At 36.8% G+C, this 16,409-nt stretch overlaps 1 protein-coding gene and 1 long non-coding RNA gene across 6 annotated transcripts in view; one reads left to right on the top strand and one right to left on the bottom strand.

The window, feature by feature from the left end:
• LOC121959619 (uncharacterized) overlaps positions 1-9,262 on the top strand; it is a 64,622-nt gene extending 55,360 nt beyond the window's left edge. For both annotated transcript variants that reach the window (XR_015775244.1, XR_006106936.2), the window contains 4 exons: positions 2,398-2,458; positions 3,991-4,099; positions 5,984-6,108; positions 8,846-9,262. This is a non-coding gene — a long non-coding RNA (uncharacterized LOC121959619). The remainder of the gene's footprint in view (positions 1-2,397; positions 2,459-3,990; positions 4,100-5,983; positions 6,109-8,845) is intronic.
• cnnm3 (cyclin and CBS domain divalent metal cation transport mediator 3) overlaps positions 1-16,409 on the bottom strand; it is a 30,124-nt gene that overhangs the window by 3,091 nt on the left and 10,624 nt on the right. Inside the window, exons 9-12 of one of the 4 annotated variants that reach the window (XM_088071407.1) lie at positions 15,485-15,615; positions 9,305-9,434; positions 9,022-9,088; positions 1,234-6,045 (exon numbers count right to left, since the gene is read on the bottom strand). In XM_088071407.1, the coding sequence (XP_087927533.1) occupies positions 9,039-9,088; positions 9,305-9,434; positions 15,485-15,615 (311 nt within the window). In that variant the 3' untranslated portion in view covers positions 1,234-6,045; positions 9,022-9,038. Of the gene's footprint in view, positions 1-1,233; positions 6,046-9,021; positions 9,089-9,304; positions 9,435-15,484; positions 15,616-16,409 lie in introns of those variants that run through there. The other 3 variants (XM_088071406.1, XM_042509028.2, XM_088071408.1) reach the window with 3 other exon arrangements.

Raw genomic sequence — 16,409 nt, 5'->3', positions numbered from 1 at the left:
TAGTATGGAAAAATGTCAAAATATGACATGTCCCAAAAACAGCTGAAAACACCTCAAAACAGCATAAAATAACGTGCTGAGACACGCCATAGCCTAGTTTGTTGCAAAAACGGCAAAAAACACAAAAAACTTAGCATGTTGAAAAAATGACCAAAACGGCAAGGCTATAGTATGAAAAAATGTCAAAATATGACACGTCCCAAAAACAGCTAAAAACACCTCAAAACAGCATAAAATAGCGTGCTGAGACACGCCATAGCATAAACTTTTGCAAAAACAGCCAAAAAAACAAAAAGTTAGCATGTTGAAAAAATGACAAAAACGGCAAGGCTATAGTATGGAAAAATGTAAAAATATGACATGTCCCAAAAACAGCTGAAAACACCCCAAAACAGCATAAAATAGCGTACTGAGACACGCCATAGTATAAACTTTTGCAAAAACGGCCAAAAACACAAAAACTTGGAACTGGATAAATTAGCTTGCAGAGACACGCCATGGCAATAAATGTTGCAAAAACATCACAATATGGTATGTTGAAAAAATAACCCAAAAAGCAATACTACAGTACGGTCGAAAAATGTCAAAAAATGACATATCCCAAAACCAGCTGAAAACAACATAAAAAATCCTGCTGAGACATGCAATAGCAAAGTATGTTGCAAAAAACAGCCAAAACCACCAAAATAAAGCATGTTCAAAAAAACACCGAAAATGCCATACTACAGTATTGCAAAAAAAAATGTCAAAATATGACATGTACCAAAAAGAGCTGCAATTAGCTGAAAACGGCCTAAAATAGCGTGCTGAGGCACCCAATAGCAAGAAACTTGCAAAAACACCATGATATTGCATGTTGAAAAAATCAAACCCCCCCCCCATCTCAAAAATGCATAAACTTAAACTCAATATGACAAATGCAAGAGATTACAGTTATTTCCCCCAGACTCCCAATGTACAAAAAATTACGAAACAAAAATACATACAAAAAACATAAACATAAACAGTGCCAAAAATGATATAGGGATTTAAAATAAAAAAAAAACACTAAAAAATTCAATAATTCATACCTGGTTTGTATATAATACAAAAATCCAATGTTATGGACAGTAGAATATCCCCTGACAGTGCCGTAATTGAGCTCAAAACACTATATGTACTCAAGTGCAGTACACATTTAAGGTATACACAATATGTCTGTGTGGAAATGGAAAAGACAAATAAAAAAACATATTTTAGAACAGGGTTGAGTTTATTTCCTAAGAAATTGGATTATTGAAATTGTTAAATGTAATTGAGTCTCAATGCACCCAAAACTGGCAGCATTCACAAAAAATAAAATAAAACAGAGGAGTTCTATACAAATGTAACCTGGACAGAAAGAGGAATTGCTTTAACTGTATAGCTCTCAATAACTCTTGCAGTAACAGTGTTATTGTACCTGAAAATTAATTACCTCTAAACTACATCCTCAAATTATACTCTATCTAAGGAGTCATATATTAATACACACTTCTTCAACCCAACATTTCTCTCAATCAGTTTAAGTACAAAGTAATGATTATCTTTTTACATTCAGTCTTCTGATACCATAGAAATGAAGTTATTACAACAAAACAAAAAGTAAACAGCTGAAAAATATTTACTCAGAATTACACAATTATTAAGATTTCTCCTGGAGTATGGCAATGATGATAACACTGAATGAATCAAAAAAAACCAAAAAAAAAAAAAAACAATCAAAATAGATAAAAAGGAGATATTAGCGGTGCTAATGTAACACGGCCGGTAACACGGAGCTGACTCCTAAACATCCCTGCTGCTGCTTTAAGGTTCGGATTTTGTCAAGTTTATTTTTAACGCAATACTCACAAGCAAATAGTGCATGTACTGTATACTGAGAGGTGTAATATGTCTCAAAAGGTTTGAGTGGCAACACGTTGGAGAAAAACTATTTATTCACTATTTATTGTTTTAGTTGTTGACATTATTTTGACTATAATGGTTTTGAATTTAACTCAGATTTGTTTTAAATATTCTGTTGTTTGGCAAAATATTGCAATGTTTTGACAATAATTAATAGTAAAAATTAAAAAATCAACATATGGTTTCTTCAACTTTCATTCAGGAGCAAAATCAGCCTTCAAATTTTAAAGGAACAATGATTTGACTTTTTATTGTGGGACGATTATCAATAATGACTGATTTTTTTCTCGAGATAACATTGTTAGTTATATCGCCCTGTAATCGCCTATAATATCAGTATATCAGTACTTTTATTCAGTAAAGGCTCTGAATATTTTTTCAACAACTGCACTAATGTATCCCCAAACTGAAATATGTGACGCCTTTGCCCTGAATAACATCTGTATTTGTTTTGTCCCCGTCCTTTTACAGTGTATTCGCGATACAAAGGATGTGACAGGACGACCCATCAATGACGATATACATTTGGCATGTGAGTACTGCATTAAAACTTACACTGATTTTGGTTTTCCTGTCAGACGACTAACAGAGAGCCGTCCTTATCATTAATATATTAATATACGATCACAGGGAACACAAAGGGTTAAAGGTTATTTAGAGGCCATTTCTGACATATTCCACGTTTACACACATGCAACAATGACGGCTTAAAATGCATGTTAGGCTAATGTCAACAAACAGTATGGGTAATGGAGTTAAGGTGGGGACTGGATGCGTGCTTGCCGACATGTCCTAGTGAAATATTGTTTGTCTTATACACACACACATTCTAGTACTCTTATCTTTATGAGGACCCTTGACATACTGCAGTCCCTAGCAAGTACAAGGCCACATTCTCACTCTTACACACACACACACACACACACACACACACAGTTAGACACACTTATGTACTTTCATGTCTATAAGGACCCTCTTTGTCATAATGTATCCCCAATCTCTTACCCTCACCTTTACCTAATTGTAGCCTGAACCTTAACACCAAGTCTTACCCTCAACAGGCCTTTGAAGAAGTGAGAACCAGACAAAATATCCTCACTTTCCAAAAATGTCCTCACCCTGTTGGTAAAAAAAAATGGTCCTCACAATATAGCAATAACAATAATAACACACACATTCTTGTACTTCTATCTTGATGAGGACCCTATCAACATAATGTATTTCCTAACACCCTAACTTTAACCTAATTGTAACCTGAACCCTAAAACTAAGTTTGAACCATAGACTGTATATAAAGATGGACGACAGGAAAGTTCCCCCATAGGGTAACATTTTACTTGAGATCGCCCCCTGGTGTCCGACTGCAGTATAGGTCATAAAGCCCGCCCCTCCATGTTAGTGAATGGAACAAGGTTGAACAAATACCCAAAAGTAGTAGTTCTCATCACCTTGATGTTTGTTCAAATGTTTATTTTGATCATAAATTCAGTTTTAGAGAGTTATACAATTAAACAAAAAGCGGATTTTCTGCCTTGATTGACAGCTGTGTCAGTCAATACGTGCACACATGTTCAATGGCGCTGCTCGTAATTGGTCAAATGTCCGTATCAGCGCCCATATCCTGGATGTTTTAGCTTTATTTAAGCATAGCGGGGGTAAGTGGGGGTGCATTGTCTGTCTTTTAATTCAGTCTATGGTCTGAACCCTCAAACAGGCCTTTGAAGAAGTGAGGACTGGACAAAATATCCTCACTTTCCAAAACTTTCCTCACTCTGTTGGTTAAAAACTTTGGTCCTCACTGTGTAGCAAGTACAATAACACACACAAACACACACAATGATAGACGGATAAAGCAGACAGATGTCAACATGTACTGGAATGCAAATATATGTCAGACATGATAACAAACAAGAAATTAGTGAATGTTAGTGAATTTCCTTCAAAGCCTGATTTATCTTTTTCCTCTGTTGTCAGAAAACAATTAAACACATGTGAGCCTTAATGCTGCACATTTCACAATGTTGATACTCTTAACTTAAGGATTTGTTTATGTTGTATCCATAGTGGAAATCGGGGTTAAATTCCTTCTTCATACTCAGTGAACACAGCTGATTTTGAGATACTGTACGGCAAAAACACGCAACTTGGGGAGCAAACAAGAGACAAAAACAAGGTAAGGTAAAACTTTACAAAATATATTAATTTCAATATTCAGTATTTAGTGGCTGTGCAGAATTTCAACGCAACTGAGTTCGTAGCATTGCAATGTTTTAATTTGAAAACATTCATTTGTTCTGAATTTGCAATATTTGAAGCTAAATTTGATTTTTTTTTTCCCTCTTAATTTTTCCAATGTTGAGAAATTCTGATTGAAAATTCAAATTTTTCAAAAGTCCTAATTTCCAAAAAAAAAAGCTGCTTTAGAAAATTAAAATACAACATCAATCAAATTTGAATGATCAAAACTATCCTGTCTGAGTAGCCAGGCTACCCAGACAGGATAGGCAAGCCTGAAATTTTGCTTTTTTTTTTTTTTAGTAGCTTGTGGTTGCTCAAATTTGATTGGTCAAAACATTCAGGCAAAATTGCGATCCTTGCCTTGGCAGCCTGGATGATGCTATTAGAATTTTTTTCAACTTAATTTTTAGATATATATTTCACCAATCGAATTTGAGCAATCTGAATCTATTTTTCTTTTAATCATGCTACTCACATTTTTTATCAAAATGTAGTAATATTAAAAAAATAGATATTAAATTGCAACTTTTGGAATTGCAAATATCGACATTTCAGTTTTAAAATTATAATTTTGAAGAGCTGAAGTCACAACAAATATATATAGGTGTTTGGTTTTTTTTAAAAAAAAAAACATTGTTTCAAAGTAAAATAGTACAATTATATGAAGTCAATGGCGTTAAAATTTATTAGTGGCTTTTAAAATTCAAATACTTATGTCTCTTATTTGCCTCCATTTGGTACCCTCCATTTTTTACTTTATTTATATTATTACTTTCTGTTTTGCATTTTAATCTCAATGAGACTAAAATGACTACAACTAAAGCTGCAGCTTACCATTATTCTTAGCAAATTATTTATTTTCTCTGTTTATCATTTGGTCTATAAAGTGTAAGAAAATAGGGTAAAACTAAGCCCAAAGTAACATCTTCAAATGTTTTGTTTTGTCTGATAAAGAACCAAAAACCTGAAGATGAAGAGAATATTGTTACATAAGAAAAAGAAAAGCAACAAATCAGCACAACTAAGATGATTAATTGATTACCAAAAGAATTATTTTTCTCACAATTATTTCACTTGTACTGTAATCTTAAGGCATTTTTAAGCTCCTGTTAAATTTTGCATTAACAAAAAAGCTGTAACTTTTAGTTAATGAGGAGTGTTTAATCTTGTATTACTTTGGTTACATTTTGGGCCACTTTGGATTTTCTTTACCTCTCGCTTTCTAAACTTTATTTAAACTCTCTACTAACCACCGAAAGCTCAAACGACCCCTACTGTACGTCTGACAGCAATGTTAAAAAAATGTGGACGTAGCTTCCAGCTTGTAAAATAGCTTAATCATATCAACAGTGCACAAATTTTATGTGCAAATCTGCTTTAAAACCAGCTTGTGTGTATCAGATGGACGGATGCTTCAGCGCACAAACACACACACACACACACACACACACACACATACCCAAATCACACACACATGTAGCTTTGGCACCCAGACAGGCAAAAGTGAGGAATCATGGCAATGCTAATGAGTTTAACCTGGAAGAGAGGCACCGCCAAATAAAAAAAAAAATGTATTCATGTATATTTACACATATAGTCCAAAGTGTATAAAACAGCTTAATATAATAACTGCGATGAAAATCACATAAAGGAATGGGGATGGAGATGAGACATGTGAGCAGTTGATCTACATTACAAATAAAATCACTCTCACTCCAGTCTTGTCCAATAACTACGTTCCAGCCATAGATGATTCATCAATAAAATTAAAAAAAAAAAAAAAAACTTAAAAAAAAAAATCTCTACTTGTTTGGAGCAGGTCAGAACCGCGCTACCCACGAGCCTCCTCTTCTGTGGAGCTCTCCTGGGCGCTACTGCCACCTGTGAACCCGACCAATGAGAAGGAGACGTGGGGTGAGCGAGGGGTGATGATGTCACACCAAGGTAATCTCTCTCACACACACACACACACACACACACACAAACAAACACACACACACACACACACACACAGTGTTTAAGGTGATGGAGGGCGTTTTTAAAAAAAGAGGGGTTATAATAGGTGGCACAAGAGAGACGACAAAGAGGAGCCAGATTTGAGGTAATAGAAGAGGAAGCTGAAGTCGAGTCTATGGAGGATAAAAAAAGACTAAAGTATCATTTAAAAAAAAATAAAAAACACACACACACACACACATATATATATAAACACATGAATGAATAAATTAATAATTAATTCAATCAATAAATGTATTTTAAAAAAGCATTAATAGTTTACAAAAAATATGGGGAAAAAATAGATGGATAAATAGATTAGAGTACAAATTGAAGTAATACAATATATAATGAATTTCCACATTTTTGTGCATTTATTTAAATTTTTCTATTTCAAAATGTAAATAAGGCAAGAGGTCCAAACCTCTGCAACCCCTTAATTATTTATGCATTTATTTTTTATTTATTCTTATCTTAGTTTTCATCCTTATGAGAAATAAATAAGTATAAATATACACAGGAATAAATAAATTAATAAACTGAAGAAATCAATCAATAAATGTATGTATAAACACTCATAAATAAATAACTGTATATCAATAAATAAATATACAATGAAATAAATAAAAAATGTTGAGGACATTAATATCTTGAAGTTATTTCTACATTTTGTGGCATTTTTTTTCAGTTTTTCTGTTTCTGTATGTTAATAAGACAGGAGGTCCAAACCTCTGCACGTTTCTTTATTTTTGCTTTTATTTATTCTTTTATTTGCTTATGTATTTATTTACAAATTTATTTATTTATTGATACTTATGTCAGTTTTCATCCTCCAAACTAAGTAAATAAAAGCTCAAATAAATACAGAAATAAAACATGCACGGATATATAAAATAATAAATTAATACATATAGAGAAAGACATAGATGCATAACTAAATAAATGTATAATATTGACCAGGACATCAGTATCTTAGACTTATTTCTATATTTTTGTGTCTATGTGTTGCAAAGAACCTCTGTGTTTATTTATTTATTTATTTATTTCAGCATTTATTTCACTTTAATTATTATTATTTTTTTTTTTTTATTTATTCCTGTACTAATTTATACATTTATTTATTACTACCTTAAATGTCATTTTTCTTCCTACTTAGGGTTCTGCTTTAGAAGTATTAAAACTAATTCAAAACTCCAGTGACATTTAAAAAAAAATTCTAATTACTAAAAATTCAGCTTTCAAACAGAGACTCTATTCATGTGATTAGATGACAGTGTTTTTTTTCTATTAATTGATCTAATAAAGATTTTTATTTGATATTTTTGTATTCAAGCAGTGTTTAACAAACACAATTTTAAGAGACAAACTTTGGCTTTACATCTGCGTTGTTTCACATGAACATATTGGAGGTTTTGTGCTCTGATACTGACCTAATTTCTGCTCTGCAGTCATTGTACACTCAGTTTCTGATCTGTTTTTGACGAGGAAGTGTAACTTTAAACTGCTGATGAGTTACTTCCGTCCCAACAACACAATGATCCTCGCTGAGCCACATTTTCCTTCATTACTGTAAACACACACTCTGTAGTTTATTTTGGCTTAATTTCATTTACACAATACTGCTTCCACAAATGCACTATTTTATCCTGTTTGCATAACTTTGATTTTAAAAAAGGTTATTCCTAACGGTATTTTAGGGAAATAACTATTGGATTACAACATATTAAGGAATTTTTAATGGATTATCTGCACATTTAAAGGGACTTCTATAAGAGGTAACACACCCTTAAAATTGACCCAATAACAAAAAGCCTTTCTTTAATTTATACCTTAAAAGAGGCAACCTTTTGAAACTACCTAATATGAGCAGATAATCCATTAAAACCTTGTTTATTAATTGATTTTTACCCGACATTTGGGCTGAAACTGTGACGTTTGCATCTTGAAAAATTAATTACCCTTTAAGATAATAATTAAGTCGTATGTCAGATGTTATTTTGTAATTTTCTACCCCAATTTCTCAGTTTTGAGATCAATAAAGTATATCTATCTATCTATCTATCTATCTATCTAATTTTAAGGGGCTTACGCAAAAAAACATATTAAAACACCTTAATGTACTACAATGCATTTGCTTACCCTAAATCTGGTGTAAAGTCCTAAAAGGCAAGCAAGATTTTTTTGGATCATTTTGTGGAAACATTTAGATAGATATGACTGTATAGATGGATATATATATATATATATAAATACATATATGTATATATAAGATTACTTTGAAAGAACAGTAATTTTTTTTTTCATTGTGAGATTCACAAAATAATTCTCTATGCAATGTGAATATGGAAAATGAAACTCATTTAGAGGAAATCAGGAATCCATTAAAGCCACATTAGAACCAGGAGTAATGCTGCACCCTAGTGGCCAAATAAAAAAGACACTTGTTTTCACAGATTAATAAAAAAATTTAAAAGATAATCCTGGGGGGAAAAAAGTATTTTTTATGACACCTGGTTTCAGAGATGTAAAAAAAATTTTCCTGATGTAAAAAAAAAACTTTTTAAAAATAGCCTGTTTTCACAGATGGGGAAATTTTAAAATGATTAAAAATGATCACCAGAAAAAAGCCTGCTTGCCATTCAGGACTTCTGCAACTAATTACCTACTTTTCTATTTCTTTTTACAGTGTGCCCATTGATGTACGGACAACTATCACTGGATTACTTTGATACTGAAACTGAAATAAACTTGAAAACACATATTTCTCCCTCAGTGCCCTGATGCCTCCAACATGTACACCACAGGACACATTGGAGCGTGTGAGACTGGGTGTGCCGGGTGGACAGGCAGCATGTCATTTACCTCATGCAAAAGAAATACTAACAGTAGTTCTCAATGGTATCAAAGAATGAAAAGTTCACGGGGAACTCTGGACGGGCCAGAGAAGAGAGAAGACGACATGGAGGCGTGCAAGCAAGGAGGGAAAGAACAGAGAAAAAAAAGTATTTTAGTTCAGCTGAAAGCAAACAGGACAGTGCAGTAAGAAGACTACAAAGACGTTTGTATTTATCAGTGGTAAATGTTAGTTTTGAGCTCCGCGGTGCAGCAGACTCTGGAGGTGAGGCAGCGGTGAGAGGACACGTACCTTGTTGTGTGGTGTTTCTGTCGTTGAGCAGCTTGGTCTGACTGTTGGGCAGGATCTTAATCTCAGGAGGATCTGGACTCTGACCGACCCGCGATGCCATGAGAGCGTTCAGGTACTGCAGACGTGTCACCTGAAAAGAATAAAAAATAAAGTTTTATAATAAAAGGCATATTTTTAACAAAGTGGGTTTTTTTTGCTTTCTTTCTATATTAACAAAAAGACAAAAGAGCACACTGTAGAAGAAGTAAATTGAATTAAAGAATAATAAAAATGAATGAATGATAATAATAACAACAACAATAATAATTAAAGCTGCAAGCAGCGATGAAAGGACCCTCACACCCCTTCGTATGTCGGGGTACTGGTGAACTCCAGCTAAAGCGGTTGTTCTTTTCTGTGAAAGTCGGATAATGCACGCAGAGAGTTTTGACCCTGGGCTGAGATTTTTCACATGGTTTAGTACTTTCATGTTAATATTAAAACAAAAAACCTATTTGCACTGTTGAGTTTGAACCTTTTCCAGGACAGGTAAGTTTTACAGGCCACTTCCCAGAGAAGAGTCTCAACTGCAACTGAAAACGCAGGTAATGGTCTGGAGGGTTAGCTCAGTTGGTTAAACGGGTGGTTGGTGTCTCTGAGGTTGTGAGTTCGAGCCTTTCTCAGGACAGGTGACTTTTAGTAGGTGTCGTCCAAATGTTAAGGGTAAAGGGAACGTCCAAAATAGTGTAAGTAACTGAAGTGTGGCTCAGGGGATAAGACCACTGGTTGGAGTCTCCAGGGTTGGTGGTTCAAGCCTCATGTGTGCAACAGACATGCAATAGCTTAAAATCCATGACTGAAATTTAATGGATAATGCTAGAATTGGCAAAAATTATACATATACAAGGGCTACATGGCATTGAAATGGGAAATTCAGTATCGCCAGTGACATTTGTTGAAAACTTGACTGGTATATGAGTCTGGCCGAGTTCTTGGCAGGGAAATTCACTATTCAGCATATGAAAATTCAGGAAAAAATTGTGTCACAAACAAACAAAATACCATACACTTGAATATTAAAACATGTCAGTACTCTCTAATGGAAAAATGTGTTTTTACATCACAGTTTCTAAATTAGGTGGTCAAAAAGCTCCTCGGTGGCAGGGCCCCGGGGGTGGACGAGGTCCGCCCGGAGTTCCTCAAGGCCCTGGATGTTGTGGGGCTGTCGTGGCTGACACGACTCTGCAACATTGCGTGGACATCGGGGGCAGTGCCCTTGGACTGGCGGACTGGGGTGGTGGTCCCTCTTTTCAAGAAGGGGGACCGGAGGATGTGTTCCAACTACAGGGGGATCACACTCCTCAGCCTCCCTGGTAAGGTCTATTCGGGGGTACTAGAGAGGAGGGTCCGCCGGATAGTCGAACACCGGATTCAGGAGGAGCAATGCGGTTTTCGCCCCGGTCGTGAAACTGTGGACCAGCTCTGGACCCTTTGCAGGTTCCTTGAGGGTGCTTGGGAGTTTGCCCAACCAGTCCACATGTGCTTTGTGGACTTGGAGAAGGCATTCGACCGTGTCCCTCGGGGAGTCCTGTGGGGGGTTCTCCGGGAATATGGGGTTTCGGACTCCCTGATATGGGCTGTCCGTTCCCTGTATGACCGGTGCCGGAGCTTAGTCCGCATTGCCGGCAGTAAGTCGAACTTCGTTTCGGTGAGGTTGAACTCTGCCAGGGCTGCCCTTTGTCGCCGATTCTGTTCATAACTTTTATGGACAGAATTTCTAAGCGCAACCAGGGTGTTGAGGGGTCGGTTTGGTGACCTCAGGATTAGGTCTCTGCTCTTTGCAGGCGATGTGGTCCTGTTGGCTTCATCGGGACCGCGACCTTCAGCTCTCACTGGATCGGTTCGCAGCCGAGTGTGAAGCGGCTGGAATGAGAATCAGCACCTCCAAATCCGAGACCATGGTTCTCGGCCGGAAAAGGGTGGCGTGCCCCCTCCGGATCGGGGATGAAGTCCTGCCCCAAGTGGAGGAGTTTAAGTACCTCGGGGTCTTGTTCACGAGTGAGGGAAGGATGGAACGGGAGATCGACAGGCGGATTGGTGCAGCGTCTGCAGTAATGCAGACTCTGCACCGGTCTGTCTTGGTGAAGAGGGAGCTGAGCCGAAAGGCAAAGCTCTCGATTTACCAGTCGATCTTCGTTCCCACCCTCACCTATGGTCATGAGCTTTGGGTAGTGACCGAAAGAACTAGATCAGCGGTACAAGCGGCGAAATGAGTTTCCTCCGTGGGGTGGCTGGGCTCTCCCTTAGAGATAGGGTGAGAAGCTCGGTCATCCGGGAGGAGCTCGGAGTGAAAGCCGCTGCTCCTCCGCATTGAGAAGAGCCAGATGAGGTGGCTTGGGCATCTAATTAGGGATGCCTCAAGGCGCCTCCTGGTGAGGTGTTCAGGGCATGTCCCACCGGTAGGAGGCCCCGGGGAAGACCCAGGACACGCTGGAGAGACTACGTCTCACAGCTGGCCTGGGAACGCATATGGGTCCCCGGAAGAGCTGGACGAAGTGGCGGGGAGAGGAAGTCTGGGTTTCCCTGCTTAGGCTGCTGCCCCCACGACCCGACCCCGGATAAGCGGAAGAAAATGGATGGATGGATGGAGTTTCTAAATTACATTACATTACATTAGATTTTACTTTGACATTTCTTTCCCGATATTCCTTGATTTTGACAGACGCATCTGCCAATACTGGTTTTACCTGTTTCGGGACACCTACGCCAATTTATCAGCCAAAACGATATATCAGTCAACTTTACGTACCTTTATTTGTTCTGCAATATCACAATCAGTGTCTAAACTGTATGAATCTACAGTCAAATTATATTTTATGGCATAAAAAATAAAATATCGGCTAATATCTGTTGACTCTGCTGATATAAGGGTCATACAGTGTTGAAATGGAAAATTCAGTATCAGCAGTGACGTCTGTCGAAAACTCCACTGATATATGAATCAGGCTGATATTTCTTGCTTTCGACAGACGCATCTGCCGATACTGGTTTTACCCGTTTCTGGACAACTTCACCTGATTTATCAGCCAAAACAATATATCACTCAACTTTACGTGCCTTAATTTGTTCTGCAATATCACAATCAGTGTCTAAAGTGTCTTATTCTAGTCCCTTGTTTTCTACTTTCTGACCCTTCTATTTAACCTGGTAATTTTCCTATTTTTACCTCTTATACTCTCATCCTCTACTTTCACTCAACTTCTCGTCTCAACTTAAGTTGTTGTAACTTGACTAACTTTCCTGTCTTTCAACCCAACTTCCTGTTTGTCACCTCAACTTCCTGTCTCTTGACTGTCCTTCCTGTCTCACAACCCAACTGCTTGTAACTTGACGAACTTCTCTGTCTCTTAACCTAACTTCTTGTCTTTCCCCCAACTTCCTAACTCTTGACTGTCCTTCCTGTCTCTCAACCCAACTTCATGTATTCAATGTTGTCTTAAACTCTGTGTTTTGTCTTCAAAATTCACATGTCCCAGACAAGACTTGAACCTTCAACCTCCAGCACACTAACCGCCTGATTTTCCCACTGAGCTAAACCTCTGGATACTCAACATGTTTTCGATGTTGCCTTTAGCTCTGTGCTTTGGACTTAATCGTCAAAAGTCATCCATTCCAGATAAGACTTGAACCACCAACCTCAAACACACTAACCACATGATTTAGCCACTGAGCCAAACCTCCAGGCACTTTGTAAGTTTCAGGCGTTGCTTTTAGCTCTTAGCTTTGGACTCAATCTTCAAAAGTCATCCATTCAAAACTTGAACCACCAACCTCTGGCACACTAACCGCCTGACTTTCCCACTGGGCTAAACCTGTGGATACTTCATGTTTTCGATGCTGCCTTTACCTCTGGGCTTTGAAGTTAGTCTTCAAAAGTCACTCATTGCAAGCAAGACTTGAACCACCAACCTCAGACACACTAAGTGCCTGATTCACCCACTGAGCTAAACATCCTGATACTGCACATGTTTTCGATGTTCTCTTTCACTCTGTGCTAAGACAGCAGTTTGTAAAAGTCACTTGGCTAAGACAAGACTTGAACCACCAACCTCCGACACACGAAGTGCCTGATTTTCCCACTGAGCTAAACCTCTGGATACTCAACATGTTTTTGACGTTGCCTTTAGCTCTGTGCTTTGAAGTTAGTCTTCAAAACTCACTAATTCCAGACAAGACTTGAACCACCAACCTCAGGTAAACTAACCACCTGATTTACCCACTGAGCCAAACCTCCTGGCACTTTGTAAGTTTCCGGCGTTGCTTTTAGCTCTTAGCTTTGGACTCAATTTTCAAAAGTCATCCATTCCAGACAAGACTTGAACCACCAACCTCTGGCACACTAACTGCCTGATTTTCCCACTGAGCTAAACCTCTGGATACTTCACCTTTTCGACGTTCGCTTTAGCTCTGTGCTAAGACAGCAGTTTATAAAAGTCACTTGGCTCAGACAAGACTCGAAGCACCAATCTCTGGCACACTAACCGTATGATTTACCCACTAAGCCAAACCTCCTGATACCTACCTAAGGCTGCTGTCTTAGCACCTGTCACAGATGAGACTTGAACCACCAACCGCCTAATTTGCCCACTGAGCCAAACCACCTTTACGCTGATATTGCAATCTCACGGTTTGTGAGTAAGTGTTTTAACAGACCGAATCAATGCATCTGACACTTCAACCTGTGTTTTACTTTGAATTTAGCTCTCCGGTCATGGATAAGGATCAAAGTCTCAACCTCATGAATTCCAAACCTCAATTAAAGCTGCAAGCAGCGATGAAAGGGCCGTGGCACCCCCCTCGTATGTCGGGGTACTGGTGAACTCCGGCTATTTCTGTGAAAGTCGGATAATGCACGCAGAGAGTTTGGACCCTGGAGCCAGATATTTCACATGATGTAGTACTTCCAATGCCCACTAGATGGCACTGAAGGTCAAATTCCATGTGCCCAAACCAGGAAAATATCACGTAAATTAAAATTTTCTTTTTTAGGTCCTGTTGCCGGTAGGTGGCGCTATTTTGACTAGTGAATACTGTCATACATACATGCAGATTGGACAGTATAATAATAATAATAATAATGATAATAATAATAATAATAAACTTTATTTGTATAGCACCTTTTATACAAGAAATGCAGCCCAATGTGTTTTACAAACAAAGAATTAAATCACCAAGTGCTTTACATCAAAAGACAAAAAGACATAATAAAAACTGCATCTAAAAATGAAATAAAATCTGAATAAAATACATAGAATGCATCTTCAAATGGATAAAATCCACTTGAAACCACTAGTAAAAGTAAGATAAAACAAGGATAAAACATAACAACAAGAAATGGAAAATAAAATAAATAAAATAGAAACCACTGTTTATATACTGTTTAAACCACTATTCATAAAATAAGCATAAAAATAGAGTACATAAAATGCATAAAATCAAGAAAAATACAACATCTTAAAGATGTGCAGCGGTACGCAAGTGCAAAGCAGCCAAGTTAGAGCTAGTTAAAGGGTAAAGTGAAGAAATACATTTTTAGTTTTCTTTTAAAAATATTTAGTGAGGTGTCTTCTCTCACAATTTTTATTATTGGTATTGTTGTTGTTGATATTGTCATTATAACTTATTTTTTCTTGTTAACATTATTATTATTATTAATTGTATTAATGTATTTTTATTATTTTTATTTTGTGTTACAATATATTCATTCATCATTATTCTTAATTATTATTATTATAATTATTATTATTATTATTTAGTCATTTTTAATGTTTTTTAATGTTTACTTTTTAAAAATGCGTTCTTTTCTGTCTTTTGACATTGTTTGTATATTTGACATCTTCGATAAATAGACAGTCACCTTTGAATTATGAGGTTCTGTCTGACATTTTTGTCAAAATTAATTTGTTTATTGTTATTCGGTGACAACTTATCGATGTTATGTGAGTTGTCTCTGTAAAATTATCTGCATTTTTTTACTTTTTATTTAGAAAACAAAAAGGTTTCTTGGATTTTTGCTATTTTGATGGAAAAACCTTTAACATTAATGTCTCAAAACTGCTCAGAATGCTGCTAAACCTAATAATTTTAAGGTTGTGAGATATATATATATACACACACACATACACACGCACACACACATACCCGTATGAGCTGCAGGTCGGTGAGCGCTCGGACGGTGTAGTCGGGACAATAACTGGACGGGCTTGTGGCGTCTGCTGACTCAAAGGGATCCCTGGGAGAGTGACGCTGGGTCGACACTGGAGACTGGTGCACTGCACACAAACACACACACACACACACACACACACACACACACACACACACACACACACACACACACACACACACACACACACACACATAAATACAGTCAGCACAATAAATACAGTCAGCACAATAAATGCAATCCTGCCACCTCCACTCATGATGCTGTCCTCTTTTTATAGCCATGTGTCGACTCACATGAACCTCAATTACGTAAACAAAGCTGCATCATCGTTTTTTAAAATAACTGTATGCGTGTAACTGCACAATAAACGATCAAACCTCACAATAACATATTTAATTATTTCTTTAATATTGTAAATGGCATTGACCTATATAACTGTGAAAAGTGCCAAAACAATTAATGAGATGATCATAAGGAACTACTTTAATAACATCACACAGTCAGCAGGTACTGTCATGCTGCCGGGGACAGTGGTTACCACGGAGACTGCCTGTGCTCTGGCCTGTTTTATAGTTTGCTGGTTTATTTAGGTAATATATAATCCCCTTTCTCAAAAAATAACTTTTTTCTCAGAATATTACGAGTTTATTCTCAAAATTGAGACTTTTTTTCTCCTAAAACTACAACGTTATTCTCATAATATTATATGTTTATTCTCACAATATTACTACTTTTTGCTGGTAAAGCTACAACTTTATTGAATTATTGCAAATTTATTCTCATAAAATTCTGACTTTTTTCTGGAAAAACTATGACTTTATTCTTGTAATATTGTGGGTTTATTCACACAAAATAACAACTTTTTTCCCAGTAAAACTATGACAGTATTCTTGTAAT

Source organism: Plectropomus leopardus, chromosome 20, assembly GCF_026936395.1.
Source record: "Plectropomus leopardus strain MGB_pleo_1.0 chromosome 20, ASM2693639v1, whole genome shotgun sequence".
NCBI lineage: Eukaryota > Metazoa > Chordata > Actinopteri > Perciformes > Serranidae > Plectropomus > Plectropomus leopardus.
Note: the sequence above shows the minus strand (reverse complement) of the source record. Positions and strands in the feature narration are given on the sequence as shown.